The sequence below is a fragment of the Octodon degus genome, unplaced genomic scaffold, assembly GCF_000260255.1.
Source record: "Octodon degus isolate 3935 unplaced genomic scaffold, OctDeg1.0 scaffold00090, whole genome shotgun sequence".
Taxonomy (NCBI): domain Eukaryota; kingdom Metazoa; phylum Chordata; class Mammalia; order Rodentia; family Octodontidae; genus Octodon; species Octodon degus.
The window spans coordinates 10,176,958-10,193,294 of NW_004524666.1; the positions used below are offsets into that span (position 1 = coordinate 10,176,958).

The window sequence follows — 16,337 nt, forward strand, 5'->3', positions numbered from 1 at the left end:
CCCAGACAAGCTTTGAACTCAGAGCATTCCTGCCTCAGCCTCCCAGATGTTGGGATTGTAGGCGTGTGCTACACCCAGCTTCTTTATGCTTGTTAAACACTCATTTCTTCCCATTCAAGCCAGCTACCTCCTAGGTATTCTTCTAAAAGAACTGAAATCATCATACCACAGTGATATATGTGTACCCATGTTTATAGTAATGGAATTTGACATAGCTAAATCTTGTAAACAACCCAAATGCCCATCAACTGAGGAATGGATAAAAAAGATATGGTATTTTTACACAAAGGAGTATTATTCAGCTATAATAAAAGGAAACTCGAGGCTTTTGTGCCAACATCATATTGTCTCCTTAGTGTGAGAACCTGAAAAAGAAATGAAAATCTAAAGGGTACAACACGCCAGCCCCACCCCTAGGTGTGCTGAGCCAGTGTGGTGGTTCATGCTTGTAATCCCAGCACTAGAAAGGCTGAAAACTGGATCTCTGTGAGTCTGAGCTGTGTAGTGAGACCCTGTACCAAATACATTATAAATAAATAAATAAACAAATAAGTGGTACAACAGATAATGTGAAAGGTAGAGAAATTGTTCAATGAGAAGGAAAAACGAATGAGGAAAAGAACAAATGAAAGAAGGAAAAAATATATATTTGGGTATATACGCAGAATAGTTCAGATAATGTATTGTCAATTTCTGCTCGTCTTAAAAGGAGCAGTTAATGCTTAAATGCTTAAATGTTTAAAAAAATGCTCATATTTTTTTCTCTTGAATTTCTTGTAACTTTGTTACTGTTTTGTTTTTTCTTTAAATGAATCTTACATGTTTATATATGGTAATTCAACAACTGATTTGAATATACCAACATGTAATACAGCAACCATTGTTGAATTTTTATTACTTTGTTTAGTGAAATCTTGTATTGTTGCTAATGCTGGGGTTTTTTTTTTTTCTATTTTGTATTTTTAAAAAATATAAATAAATAAACACTTATTTCAGGTATCTTAATGCCTAATATATGTTCATCTTTTTTTATTGTTGTTTATTCTTTTTTGAAATGGTTGTTTAAATGTAATTGCATTTATAGAACAATGTTCCTTTCCTTCCCAGAATCTTTCAACACAGTGGCCCTTCGTTTTTAAGTTAGCTCAAAGAACAGTACAGAGTTTATGATTGTTACAGTGGTTATTGAAAGTGATGACTCTGAATTGTCAGGAAAAAGAAGTTGCATTCATTACCTTGAGACAGGGAGTGCTGGCTAAGAATCACCATCAGAAGTTTCAGCCAGGACTGGGGAGATGGCTCAGTGGAATATGCGCTTCCCTGGCAAGTGCAAGGGCCTGAGTTCAATCCCTGGTTCCGCCAAAAAAAAAAAGAAAAAAAAAAGTTTCAGCCAAAAAAGGCGATGTCACTGGTTGGTTTCTTTTATTTACTACCTCTGATGATCATTTCACCTTTTTCCCTCATTGACCTGTTTCTCCAACACAAGCCATTGTTTATGTCTTTGCTTTTCCGTTTGTGCTAGTCCCTGGCTATGTAGATGATACAGTATTTGTGCGTAAGTGGAAAGAAAATTTTAAAGAACTAGAGGATAACAGAAAAAAAATTATAAAGGTCTGTGTTTAAACTCCTGATAGTATTCTCATTGTCATCACTGACTGTTCTGAGTCCTGTTATCCTCAGTTAGTTTAATTCTGTCAGCTCTGATAGTTTTGTTTTGACTTTTGCCGTTTTTCTACTCCCACTTTACATGAAGAGAATGAACTGAGTAGTGGTTAAAAAATGGAAGGAATCATTTGAATTGGGTAGAATATTACAAAGGGTATGAAAAGCTTGAACTAAGGGAAGTCTAGCCTGAGTTAAATATTAAACATAAGTTACATGTTATACTGGTTGAGCAAAGGGAGCCAAGCAGAAGAAATCAGAACAGGGTTTGGGTTCAGGCCAGAGTGGTCTTGTAGAACAAATGTTACAATGCTTTATTTTTATCTCTGCTTTTCAGAATGTTTTGTTTGAAAGCTATAAATTATGTTTTACAGTATGCACTGAAAAAACCATATGGCGTTCTGTATAAAAAGTAAGTCATAGTTTTTAAAAATTTTATTAACATAAATTACTGTATTTCACTATAAAAGTTACCATTATGTGGAAGATTTAGAAGAAAAAATTAGATATAATGTACATGTTTGGAACAATTATAGATTTACAGAACATTTTGAGAATAATAAAGAGTTCCAAAAAAACGAGTTCTTATATATCCTTCACCTGGCTTCCCCTAATGTTCTGTTTTAGTTTGGTTTTTTGAGACTCAGTCTTGCTGTGTAGTCCAGGCTGGCCTTAGACTTAGTTGGCTGACAGCAGTTTTACCACTATTTTTTTTTTTGAATGTATTTAGCATAGGGCCTACAGGGTCTCACTACACAGAACAGACTTGTAGTGATCCTCCTGTTTTCAGCCTCCCGAGCGCTGGGATTGCAGGCACATGCTACCACATCCAGTCTCAATTTAAGTCTTAGTGCCCACCTTGGGGCCAGGGCTGGGATGGCACGCAGGGGATTGAACCTCAGTCCCTGTGTCTGCCTAAGCAGGTGCTTTAATCTGCTGACCTATCTGATCAGCCAGCCCCCTTCCCCTTTTCTCTTCCAGGATCACACATTGCATTCTTCTTTCCCCCTCCTTTCATCTCCTCCCTTTCTTGTCTTTTCCCTTTTCCCTTTCCTCCTCTTCCCCCTCTTCCTGATCTCCTTTGAAGTACTGGGAACTAAGCTCAAGGCCTTCGTACTAAGCTACAGCCCTAGTCCTTTATTATTATTTGGTACTGGGAATCAAACTCAGAATGTAGTGATTGCCAGGCAGGCACTGTACTGCTGATCCGTATCCCCTGCTGAGGCCTTTATTAATTTGAGATGGAATCTATAGTCACTGATTTGTCAGCTGGGCTAGAATTTGCAATCCTATCTCTGTCTCCTTGAGTGCTGGGATTATGGATCGTGCTCTGTACCTAGCTCCACATGTTTTGTGATCATGTCTCCTTAACTCTTAATTTGTGACAGTTCCTCAGTCTTGTCTTCTATAGCCTTGACACATTTGATGAAAACTAATCAATTATTTTATATGTTAGCTATCTGGGTTTGTTTTAAGTGCTTTCACGAGAAGGTGAAGTTACATACATGTTTTTTTTTAATGTCACAAAAATACTAGTGTATCGTGATGGTTTCCGTGTTTTATACTAGTGGTGGTGTTGGTCAGAGTGGGGTCTTGTTGCCAGGCGTGGTAGCACATAGCACATTCCCCTAGTCTCACTCCACCCCAGGCAAGAGGATTGCCTTGAGTTCAAAGCCAGTTTAAACTGCATAGCAAGACTTTATCTCCACAAACAAAAAATAACACCCCTTCCCCCCAAAAAAGTTGTTTCTGTTGGGTTTCTAGACCGTAAAGTTAGTATTTTTCCTTCTGTAGTTAATAAATACTTGGAAGAAGAGCTTTGAGATTATACAGACACTATGCAAATGCACTGACCTCTGCCCACTGCTCAGTGGTCTATGGCTCCTTGGATATCAAAGTCTAGATGCGCACAACCCTCATACAGAATGGTGTATTTGCTACTGACCTGTGTGCATCCTCCCATACACTTGTTTATTGACTCAAGGTCTCACTATATACCCTACGCTGGCCTCAAATTTGTAGTCCTCCTGCCTTCACCTCTTCCTTGCTGGTATTAAAATTAAAGACATATACCATGAGAGCCTACAGTTCCCATATACTTTACATCTTGGTTATTTATACAACCTGATACAATCTAGATGCTGTGTTCATGATTGTTATGTGCTTGCCAAATACTTTGTATCTGCAGTTGGTTCTATCTGTTGATGGTGGATCCACGGATAACAGCCATCTTAGAATTTTGAAGCAAAGGCTGTTACTAGTGTACTTCTAGTGACAGTTCAGTGTGGACTCTGTATATTCCCATGGGATATATCCAATGCTGTATGTGTTGCTGAAAGTTTTCTACTATGTAGTAATACAGTCTATTCTCATATAGCAGATAGAGTGATACTTTAAAAGAACATTTAGGGCAGGACGTGTAGCTTAGTGGTAGACTGCTTGCTTAACATGCACAAGGCCCTGACTTCAATCCCCAGTACCAAAAAAATTAAAGTTTAGATCTGATGATATCACTGTCCTGTTGAAATGCTCCTGTATTCCTCATTACTCTTCTAAGCTGCACTTCTTACCTTGACCAATGAAGCTCTGTGTAATCTGAGATGTGTCTGCATCTAGAATGTATCCCACCATTATTTTTTGGTCACTTATCTCAGTGACATTTGCTTCTTTGTGTTTCTTGAGGGGTTTTTCGTGTCTATCTCAGAATCTTCGTTCATTCTTTTTTTTTTTGTATTTTAGGAAGGGTCTAAGGGTGTTCAGGGTCTCTCACTACTAGATCGGACTCGTAGTGATCCACCTGATTACATCTTCCTAAGAGCTGGGATTTAAAAAAAAAGAAAAAAAACTGGGATTACAAGTGCGCGCCACCACGCCCAGTCTTAATTGCTGTCTTGGCACCCCGTGGGCAGGGCTGGCATGGCAGGCCCCCATCAAACCCCAGCCCCTTGTGCCTGCTTGCAGGTACTTTAATCTACTGAGTTATTTGGCCGACCCTCTTTGTTCATTTTTTTCCCTCTGAGCATAATCTTAACCTCAGAACTTTGCAGTGGCTAACCCATTAGTCAAGTCTCTTCACACTAGCACAATACTGTATTTTGTTTGTTCTTTGTCATTGCTCTTGCTTTATTTAATTTTTTTGCTATAGGGTCTTGCTATTTATTTAGTTCAGACAATCTTGAATTCACTGTGCAGTTCCTGGTAGCAGTCTTCCTGCCTCGGCCTCCCAAATGCTGGATTAAAGTGTGCACTAGTATGCCCAGCTGACTGTTACTGCTTTTTAAATTTTTTAGTTTTCCAGTACAATAAAAGCTCCGTGAACCAATGTGGTGTTGCACATAGAAATCTCAGCACTTGGAAGGCTGAGGTAGAAAGATTGCAAGTAAAATGCTAACCTGAGCTACATAGTTCCAGCCTGGCCTGGACTGCATAGAGACCATGAGCTAAAAAAAAGAAGAAAAAATAATCTTCATGAAAGTGAGCTTGTTATGTTATTTGACATAGCATGACAGTATCCTTTGCTTCTAGAACTATGCCTGGCATACGGTAGTTATTAAAAGTATTTGAATAATTATCTTTCCAGGCACCATGCCCAGTTTTTGCATTTTTTAAAATCATTCAAGTATAAAATTATCTTTGACTTACAGAAATATTAATTGGATTTACTTAGCAAGATTATTAAGCTTGATGTCAAATCCTTTTAATGTTCTTAGGAAAAATATTACAAGACCATTTGAAGATCAGACATCACTGGTAAGTATAAGAATCTTATTAAGAGCACGTGTAATGTTTTGTGAATTTATGATTCTTTTTTAATTTGACGTCCTATATGAGTAAATTTTGATAGAAAAGAAGAGAAATAGGACCTTTGTTCCCTTCAAAAATTAACTATAGATAAAGCTTTGTAGGAGATGGTAAATGATGGGATGAACTTTGAGGATGTACTTCTGTCCATTTCTTTTTTAAGAAAAAGATTGTTTGACTTTTTTTTTTTGAGAGTGTTCCTAGTTCAGGTTGGTCTCCAATTTAAGATTCTCGTGCCCCAGTTGCCAGAGTGCTAGGATTACTACAGTGCCATGCCCAGCTTTCTAAGGAAATATTAAGAAAGGAAGTGTTTTAAAATATTTAAATTTAGGGGCTGGAGAGATGGCTCAGTGGTCTAAAGCACCTACTTGAAACAAGCTTGGCAAAGCACAGGGACCGCGGTTCGATCCCCCAGCACCACATGCCAGCCAGCCCCGCCCCCTGGTGGGCTGAGCTGGCCACACACACACAATAAATAAATGTAATAAATAAAAATAAATAAATAATTTTAAAAAAGCAACTAATTTAAAAAAAAAATAAAATATTTAAATTTAGCTTGGGGGCTGGCAAGCACCTGCCTGGCAAGCATAAGGTCCTGAATTTGATCCCTGATACGAAAAAAACAAACAAAAAATGAGCCTGGTGTGGAGGCATACACCTGTAATCTCAGGAGGCTGAGGAATGAGGATTGCAATTTTGAGCTCAGACTGAACAATCTAGCTAGACTGTCTCAAAATACAAAAATTGGTTTAAAAAGGGGGTTGGGGAGCTAGAGGTGTAGCCCGGGGCCAAGGCTGTGGGTTGAATTCCTGCCACCATAAAACAACAACAAAAACAATGTAAGTTGATTTAACAAAAATAAGGGTATGATCAAGTTCTCTATAGGAACTCATTTTTCTTTCTGATTTGTGAATTTAAATGATATTTGAATGCAGCTTCAATAATTCAAAGTTTTAAGTTCCTGATATGGAATCTAACTGCAGTGAAAATTAAAAATATACTGAAAAAATAAATTTTATTCGATCTATCTTTTTTTTTTTTTTTTTTTTGGAACCAGGAATTGAACTCAGGCCCTTGTGCTTGCCAAGCAACTTAATATTCCACTGAGCTATTTCCCTGGCCCTGATCTGTCCCTTTTCAAGGCGGCCAGGGACAGGTTTTTTTTTAAAAGCATGTTTTGAGGCCAGCCAGATAGCTCAGCAGACTAAAGTGCCTGATTAGGCAGAGAGCAGTGGCTGGGGATTTGTGGAGTGCCATGTTGGCCCCGCCCCTGGGGCACCCTGAGAGGGTGATTGAGACCAGGCTTCGTGGCGCCTGCCTGTAATCCCAGCACTTGGGAGACTGAAAACAGGATCACTACGAGTCTGATCTGTGTACTGAGACCCTATACTAAATACAAAAAAAAGCATGTTTTAAGTGCTTCATTTTGGTCCATGTTTTTTCCAACCATTTGGTGAAAAAATCAGAGAAGTTAAAATACAGATTTATGTGCCTTCTGAGTCTTTGTGTTTTCAGGACTGAGTCTCAATCTGTAGCCCAGACTGTCCTTGAACTTCTGATTCTTCTGCCTCAGCAAAAGTGGCTAAAAATATGCTGTCTAAATCCTATTTGTGTGAGGCTCCTGAAATAAGAATTTTGATAAAGTTTTTTTTTTTTTCTTTTTAAGAGGGGAAATGGGAAATAGTAATAGCTCCTGAGAAACAAGATGGCCCAAATGGGTTGCCCTTAAGGGGTTATTTTGGATTTTTTGGGGTATTTTTTTGAGACAGAGTCTTGCTGTGCAGTTCAGGCTGGCCTTGAGCTCACTTTGTAGCCCAGGCTGGTCTCAAACTTGCAATGATCCTCCTGCCTCAGCTTCCCGAGTGCTGGGAATATAGGTGTACATCACCATGCCCAGCTTCAAAGCCAATGTTCTGAGAGCCAAAGAGGGTTGATGTTACTTGGGATGGATGTTATAGGTGTATCAGCCCTGTCAAGTGTCCTTCGTGGGTGTACAGCAGTCATCACGGGGTGGCATGGAGGTTGCAGGTTTGTAATGACAAGTAGTGCTATGCATTGTAAATTCATGAATCCAGTTACAAGTATCCAAGAACACTGCATTGGTAAATTTAAGTAGGTCCACTAGATAGTCTAGATTGTGCTATTGATAGTAGTAGTCATGTTTTGTACAGCTGAAAAACACTTCATATAATATTCTAAAATTCTACCTGCGTAGGCAGACGCAGGGGTTTCAGTCCCCAGGCCTGCTGTGCTGGCCCCACCCCTAGGGTGTGCTAAGACAGTGATTGAGACTGGGTGTGGTAGTGCATGCCTGTAATCCCAGCACTTGGGAGCCTGTAAACAGGAGGATCACTGTGAGTCCAGTTTACGCAGTGATACCCTGTAGACTCTATATACTCTGCCCTAAACACGAAAAACAAATTCTATATAATAACAAAATACATTTATTTCAGTTTACTTACTAACCTAGTCTTTAAATGTAATATTTTTCTCTTACGTAGTCTAAATCAGAAAATTTGAAGTAAAAAGCTAAAAGTATTTTCTTCTGTCTACTTTATTGTGTCCATTAATTTCCATTGGGGGAAAAAAAACTGATATTGTCTAAAAGGAGGTGAGATTCTTAAGGCTTTTGTTATTATTTCATTTTATAGGAATTCTTTTCAAAGAAATCAGATTGTTCTTTATTCATGTTTGGATCACATAATAAGAAGCGTCCCAATAACCTAGTAATTGGTAAGTATCATTTCCATTTATGTTTTTATTTAGAGTTAATTTTGTGACTCAGATAAACTATTGGCATTAAGGATTTAGAAGCAACCATGAAGCTCTAAAGTAGGTTTAGTTTTGTTTTTTTACTTTGTGACACTGAATGACATGATTTTCTGTGCTGGAGCATAGCTCAGAGTGCTTGCTTAGCATGTGGGAGGCCCTGGTACAGTCCCCAACATGGGGAGAAAAAAAAATTGTCTGCTAGTCTCCAGGTAAAGAATAGAGCATATTAGGGCTGGCCAGATAGCTCAGTGGACTAAAGCTCCTACTTAGGCAGATGCACGGATCAGGATTCAATACCTGCATGCCATGCTGGCTCTACCCCAGGGCACACTGAGGCTGAGATTGAGACTGGGTGTGTTGGTGCATGCCTATAATCTCAGCACTTGGGAAGCTGAAAACAGGATCACTACCAGTCCAATCTGCATAGTAAGACCCTGTAGATCTTGTACTAAATACATTAAAAAAGAATAGAACATATTAATAAATAGTGTCCTATTAGTGGAGAGAGTTAATATGAGTAAGAAAGAATATGGTGGAATCCCTGGGTTATTCACGTGCCTTAGGATACCACTGTTCTGACAGTTGAAGCAAGCTCTGGTTAAACCAAGTGTGGGCCTGAGCTCCAGTGTCCCTGTGTATCTGGCTGGTGATGTGGTATGGTTACCTTATGAATTGAGTGTCACCAAGCTCTCATAGATCATTGACCCACTGGATTTAGAGGCAACAGTGCATTCAGTTGCAGATATTTTTCTGACATGAAATAGAATTAGAGGAAAACATTAAATTAGCCCATATACCACTTGTGTAAGTATATTTTTATTTATTGATTGGTATTGGGAATCAAACTTAGGACCTCGGTCTTGCCAGGCAGGTGCTGCAACACTGAACTGTATGCCTAATCTAGTGTATAAATACATTCTGTTTTGTAAATAATAATATTATCTTGGTACTGGGAACTGAACTCATGGCCTCATGCTTGCCAGGCAGGCATCTTGCCACTGAGTTATATCTCCGGCCCTTATATAAATACATTTTAAAAGGAACCCTTGCTTGTGTAATGTGAGGTTTGATCTGGCATTTGCCCGGCTTAGGGGAGCCCTTTACCTTTTTGGGCCTGGTCTCCTCCTGCCTTCCCCTGCCTCGCTTCTTTCTCTAACTCTCTTGCTGTGTGTTCAGGTTGGCCTTGAACTGTGTATAGCCCAGGCTGGCTTTGAACTCACGGTGCTCCTTCTGCTTCAACCTCCCAGATGCAGGGATGATGGGCGTGTGCCATCGCTCCTGGTTTCCCTGCGTGTGTGCATGCACTCATACACATGCTCAGGTTTGAACCTAGAGCCTCAACCATGCTAAGCACACTTTATACTGCTAGCTACTTTGCCAGCTTCCACTTGTTTGGTAAAATGAAGGAGCTGGGCTAAATGCTGTCTAAGATTCATCCATAGCTAACGTCCTAAAAACTTAGGGTTGAAATTTAAGAAAGAGGGGCACGAGCCAGGCGTAGCGATACATACTGAGGCAGAGGGGCTGGCCTGAATAATAGGGTCAAAAGGAGACCCTGTCTCAAACTAATAATATGAAAGAGGGAAGGATATAGCTTAGTGCTTACTGGTATCCCATTCTGTTCTAGAACTTGTAAAGATCCTCCTTCCTAACCCTTAAAGATATGTTACAATGACATATGCTTACCCATACTATACAACAGTACAATATGTGTTGGCTAAATTTTGTGACATATATATCCATCAACTGATACATGGCTAAAGAAAATGTGGGCAGTGGAATATTACTGTGCCATAAAGAAGGATAGATATGAATCATTTTGGAAAATAGATCTACTTTGAGATCATACCGTTAAGTAAATCAGACATAGAAGCATAAGTATTGCATTGTTTTTCTTATGTGGGAAACCCAACATATAAATGAATGTAAAAGACAATAGAAAATGATGAGATAGATCTTTGGAATATGAAAAGGACTGAGAAACAGGAAAATGAAATTTAAAAAACAGCAGGACTGTGAATTGCTGTGGACGTGTCCAAGAAATCCAGGGGTGAGAAAAGACTTAAGAAATGTTAAGTACATGTACCAGCATCCCTTGAGGAATGGAATCATCATGTGCTACAAACGTACCAGTAAAAATAAAGATACATTCTTAAAGATGGGTTTTTTTCTTTTAGGTCGTATGTATGACTACCACGTACTGGATATGATTGAGTTAGGTATTGAGAAATTTGTGTCTCTAAAAGATATAAAGGTAAGAAACTGATTGTAAAGACAGAATTATTTTGTAATTGTTTTTGCCAATTATATCTTGTGATGAAGGGTATCGATAGATTTTGTGTGTGTGTGGTACTGGCGATTAAACCCCTCAGGTGTATTAGATAAGTGCTCTTTGACTTGAGCTACACCCTCAGCCTTTTGGTTTTTTTTTTTTGGTTTTATTTTAAGACTATGTTGCCTAAGCTGACCTATACAGTAAGTCTCTGACTTACAGACATTTTGCTTGCTAGCTTTCACAGATTTGAATGGACCTCACATTTGGTTTTTTTATGCTTTACATTGTGTATTTGTGTCAAAGGTATGTAAGACTCAATTTGTTGATTTCATAAATGAGTCCAACATTTGAGTCAAGGTCCCAGGACTTAATATTCTGGGACCCCTCCTTCCTCAGGCTTCTAAGTGGCTGGGATTATTAGCATAGGCCACCACTTGTAGCTATGGATAAATTTGTAGATGAAGAACTTTTTTGGGGGCCGGGGAGATGGCTCAGTAGAATAAGCGCTTGCCTTGGCTAGCTCAAGGGCCTGAGTTCAATCCCTGGTTCCGCAAAAAAAAAAAAAACTGTAAAAAAAAATGGGGCTGGGGAGATGGCTCAGTGGAATAAGCGCTTCCCTGGTAAGTGTAGGGGCCTGAGTTCAATCCCCAGTTCCGCCAAAAAAAAAAAAAAAAAAATCTGGCATTTTCTAACACAGGAACATGCTTTTACTTCACCTTTACTTTTTAGAAAGGGATAGATAGCATATTACGTAGCTCTTATGGCAATTAGACTTCAGATTGTTACCATTAATAATTATCTAGGTTCATAGTTTAAGTGCTTCCCTCTCCCTCCGGATGATCACAGCATCTATTTGATGGAACTTCACAAATACCAGAGAGGGCAGTTTGGTGGCTCATGGCTGTAATACACCCAGCATTCTGGAAGGCTAAGGGAGGATAATCACAGGTTGGAGCCCAGCCTGGGCAACAGTGATTTAGATCCTGTCTTAAAATGAAAACCAAAAGGCTACATTGCTCTATGCAAAGTCCTGAGTTCTAGCCACACAGGCCATCCCTCTCTCCAAATCAGTAAAATGTTCTACTTGAGCCATGAAAGCTCTTTCTGATGTGTAGTATTATGGCTGCTAGACACCAAATTGCCAGTTTAACCCCCTCATGGGCTTGGATCTTTCTATTTCCTCTGAGTGGGACTGTAGAATGTAGTAAGTTTGTCAGATCACATCTCTATGTTTAAGAGAAACATTGTTTTAGAGCAGCTAATAAAAATTAGAAAACATTACTATAAATAAGCGTTCATTGCCTTCAAGTATGTGGGGTTGAACCTTGTAGTTCAGTGAGTAGTGTTTGCCTGGCAAGAGGAGACCCTGAGTGCAGTTTCTCCTGTCATGGGGAAGTAAAGCCTATAAACTGTAGATTTTGATAATTATGATCTCCCCCCTTTATAGAACAGTAAATGTCCTGAGGGAACAAAACCCATGTTAATATTTGCTGGTGATGATTTTGATGTGACAGAAGACTACAGAAGGCTGAAAAGCCTTCTTATTGGTAAGTGTCATAGTATCCTTGTCAGCAGGGTAGCTTGGGTTGGCCACTCATGTGCCCCTTTACCCTTTCACTCTGGGAGTACAAGTTCTTTTTTTTATTTATTTTTATTTTATTTTTTCGGTACCAGGGATTGAACTCAGGACCTTGCGCTTGCCAGGCAGGTGCTTATTCTACTGAGCTATCTCCCCAGCCCAAGTTCTTTTTTTTTTTTTAATTTGTATTTGTTTATTTAGTGTGTGTGTGTGTGTGTGTGTGTGTGTGTGTGTGGCCAGCTCAGCCCACAAGGGGGCGGGGCTGGCTGGCATGTGGTGCTGGGGGATTGAACCGTGGTCCCTGTGCTTTGCTTAGCTTAGCTTGTTCTAAGTAGGTGCTTTAGACCACTGAGCCATCTCGCCAGCCCTCAAGTTCTTTTTTTTTTAAAAAGTCTTTCTTTCTAAAAAAAAAAGTCTTTCTTTTTTTTTCTCTCTCTGTATTTCAGGGAAGGATCTACAGGGTGTTCAGGGTAGTGATTCTCCTATTTACAACCTCCCAAGTGCTGGGATTACAGGCATGTCCCACCAGGCCTTGTCTCCTGGAGGCGGGGCCAGCATGGCAGGCCTGGGGATAGAACCCCAGACCCCTGCGCAGGTGCTTTAATCCACTGAGCTATTTGGCCAGCCCTCTTTTTTCTATTTTTCTTTATCATTAATCGTAGGAGCAACAAAGAAAGTACTTAACTGTTAGAGTTAAAGGAATTGCTGTACCCAGTAGCTAACTATTTTGGTGCCATAATAACTAAAGTATTCTGATAATACAGCGTTTTATTGCACTTTTTAAATACTTTTTTGCATTCATTTCCTGTCATTAGTGACATTAACTTTAGAAAATGGAAAAGTTAAAATTTTAATTTTTTGTACATTATCCATTTTGAACTCAAAAGACCTTAGTGTGATAGGCCTTTTATAATGTAACTGCCTTCTTGATTGCCTTCATCACCATTAAAATGGCTTATATTATGCACATTCCTATTGTCTTACAGTCCTTTTTTCAGTGTATATTAATTTTACAAAAGACTGTTATAATGGCATTTGCATGCAGGCATATAACATTTTGATAGTATCCATTTCCTTCCATTACTCCTGCCCCTTCTTCTTCCCTTTCTCTTGTATAATACTAGTCTCTTTTCTTTTTGCATATCTTATGGTTCCTGTGTGCATACGTGCATGTGCATGGTGTTACGGGTTGAACTGAAGGCCTGGGTCATGAATGCTAGGCAAGTGCTGTGCCACTGAGCCACCTTCCCAGCTGCTGGTGTCTTATTTGCTCAGTTTCTACTATTCTTTGAGTTTTATTTATTTATTTTTTATTTTTATTTTTTGTATTTTAGTGAAGGGTCTACAGGGTGTTCAGGGTCTCACTACTAGATTGGACTTGGGATTACAGTCGTGCGTCACCACACCTAGTCTTAGTTGCTGTCTAAGCACCCCCTGGGGGTGGGCCGGCACCAGCAGGGCACAGGGATCATCAAAACCCTGGCTCCTGCTGAACTATTTGGCTGGCCCTTTGAGTTTTATTTTTTAAATTTTTTTAAATAGAGGAAGTCCTCTTTATTTGTTTTCAGATCAGGTACAAAGAAAATATATGATTAAGAAAACATAATATTTTTTTTCCATAATTTTATTGAGAAACAAATAGCAATGAGACAGTTTCAAACCAAATTGGTAGGACAGATTCAGTAATTAACACATTGCATACATTCTTCCTAGTGGTTAATTGCTGTACAAGATGTGGACATGTTATCCTATTTACAAACACCATTAGAACAAATCCCTCTAGTCATTAAGAGAATGTACCTATATATCTATCCTAACCACTTTGAATACACAGATACAAAATGGACATTCATCTGTATCCCCTTTTTTTGTTAAGTTTCGTTATATGAATATTATAGGTGTGTTAACTCAGCAAACTATTCTAAAAGAGTCCAGTAGTCCATAATAGTATTGGGTCTTCCCCTTCACTAGCAATGTCAGAAATTGTTGACCTGAGTTCCCTACAGCTCAACATAACAGCATGGCTTTACTTCTTATACTTCGTTTTTGTACTTTTCTGCTGGATGGTTAAGACAAAGGTAAAGCAAGACCTACGCAACAAGAGTTGTAGCTTTTGGGTCTGATAAGGTCAGTGAAATCCCCTCAGGATTTATCCCGAGATCCTGTACCATAGTTTGTAGAACCTTTGTCAGTGTCAGCCATGTGGATAAGTCATGGCCATTGCTTGGCCATTCTGCTTCTGTGAAAAACCTGAGAGAATGTTTTCTCTCCATGTGACTCTCCTTAGGCACACTCTACATCATCGATCACCCTCCACTTTGGGCCCATAATCTCCTTGATCAGAAAATTTGGGACACTACTGAGTTACGTGACGTTACAATACAAGTTCTCATATGTCCTGAGTCTTAATTGACCTTGGAAGGCTAGGGCCAAAATGTTGGCTTTCCTTGCGGCCCTCCTTTTTCTCTAATTTTGGTCTGCAGACTTAGGTTGTTAACCCTCCAGAAGACAAGCTTTTTGTTATTACCATACAACCTAGACTGTTAAGCTTAACCTCACTATCTGTCTGAATATCAAACATCTTAGGCATAACATGGAACAGGTATTTTTCATCGAGTATTGATATGTTGAACTTTAAGTCCCTACAGAATATGATGAAAAAACATTTTAAGTTTACACATAAGTCCAAAAATCTAACCATATACAAACTTGAAGCAGGCCAGTCCCACAACATTTCTTTTTCTGTCTCTTGCCTTCATTCACCACCCCCTTCTTTTTGAATAGTCATCTACTGAGAGATAGCACGGCAGCAACTGGCATGTCATGAGAAGCAGCTCATATTCAGGAGACCAGAATGACAGGCACTCCAAGCATGAAACTACTATTACAGATTACCATCTGCAGTGCAGTAGCTTAGTTTACAGGTATCAGTATATATAGTTAGTTAGGGTGAAAATCTTTCCAATTAACTGCTAGATTGAAAAATCTGAAGATTCTCAGGATCATTGCCTTGCCCATCTTTTACATATAACTATGGCTTGTCACTGTCATGTTTCCTAGCTCTTCTCCTTTCCCTCTCTTAATTAGTTAGTCCTCAAGTTCCTACTTTCCTTTTACTTGTATTATACCTTTCTATTTGTATTTCTTCTTTTGAGTTCTTATACTAGGGAAACTACAATATTTACAAATGTGTGTCTGGTTTATTTCACTTATGAGTATATCTTCAAGTTGCATCCACTTCAATATAAAGGCTTCGAGTTTATCATTCTTTATCACTGAGTAATACTCCATTGTGTTCAAATTGCATGGGAAACAGTTGAAAGAAAACATAATCTTAATAGAGAAAGAAAACATAATCTTAGTACAAGAGAGTTTTAAGAACTATAACATGTATCTGTAATAAATTATCTGGAGAATTTTCTTTGCTCTTCAGTTCCATATGAAAGACATGCTTAATAAATTTGTACCTATGTGTAAGTCAAACTCTGAAATACTGAGAAAATTAAGTCTCTACTTAGTAGAAATAAACATCTGCATAATTCTAAGCATGGGTTTTATTTTTTTTATTTATTTATTTTTAAAACATACCTTTTTTTTAACATTTATTTAGTGTGTGTGTGTGTGTGTGTGTGTGTGTGTGTGTGTGGCCAGCTCAGCCCACCAGGGGGCGCGGCTGGCTGGCATGTGGTGCTGGGGGATCGAACCGCGGTCCCTGGGCTTTTCCAAGCTTGTTCCAAATAGGTGCTTTAGACCACTGAGCCATCTCTCCAGCCCCTAAGCATGGGTTTTAGATTAAGCTTCTTTTCCAGGAAAGCCTCAGTGATCTCCCTTTTTTTCCTCTCTCTTCATTATCATTGCCCTTGGTGCCAAGCATTTGCTGGGTACTTTCTGCTGAGCACTTCATTCTAACGAGCACCTGCCAGATCATTTTATAGATGACTTGCTGTCTTCTGGCAGGTGTGGGGAGTTGAATCCCATGCTTTGTACTTGCTAAGCAAGTATTCTGCTATAAGCTATGCTGCCAGCCCCCACTGATATTTTCTGTGAATTAAATCTTTACATGAAGAGTAGGGACCAATATAAAGAATCAAGAATATTTTTCAGGGGCTGGAGAGATGGCTCAGTGGTCTAAGGCACCTACTTAGAACAAGTTTAGCAAAGCACAGGGACCACGGTTCAATCCCCCAGCACCACATGCCAGCCAGCCCCACCCCCTGGTGGGCTGACCTGGCCACACACACACACACA

General features: G+C 39.2%; 1 protein-coding gene across 4 annotated transcripts in view; it reads left to right on the forward strand.

The window, feature by feature from the left end:
- Rpf2 (ribosome production factor 2 homolog) overlaps window positions 1–16,337 on the forward strand; it is a 40,101-nt gene that overhangs the window by 5,104 nt on the left and 18,660 nt on the right. The window contains exons 3-7 of one of the 4 annotated variants that reach the window (XM_023722332.1): window positions 2,037–2,074; window positions 5,307–5,412; window positions 8,115–8,196; window positions 10,413–10,489; window positions 11,958–12,057. In XM_023722332.1, the coding sequence (XP_023578100.1) occupies window positions 2,037–2,074; window positions 5,307–5,412; window positions 8,115–8,196; window positions 10,413–10,489; window positions 11,958–12,057 (403 nt within the window). Of the gene's footprint in view, window positions 1–1,999; window positions 2,075–5,306; window positions 5,413–8,114; window positions 8,197–10,412; window positions 10,490–11,957; window positions 12,058–16,337 lie in introns of all 4 variants that reach the window. The other 3 variants (XM_012516070.2, XM_023722333.1, XM_023722334.1) reach the window with 3 other exon arrangements.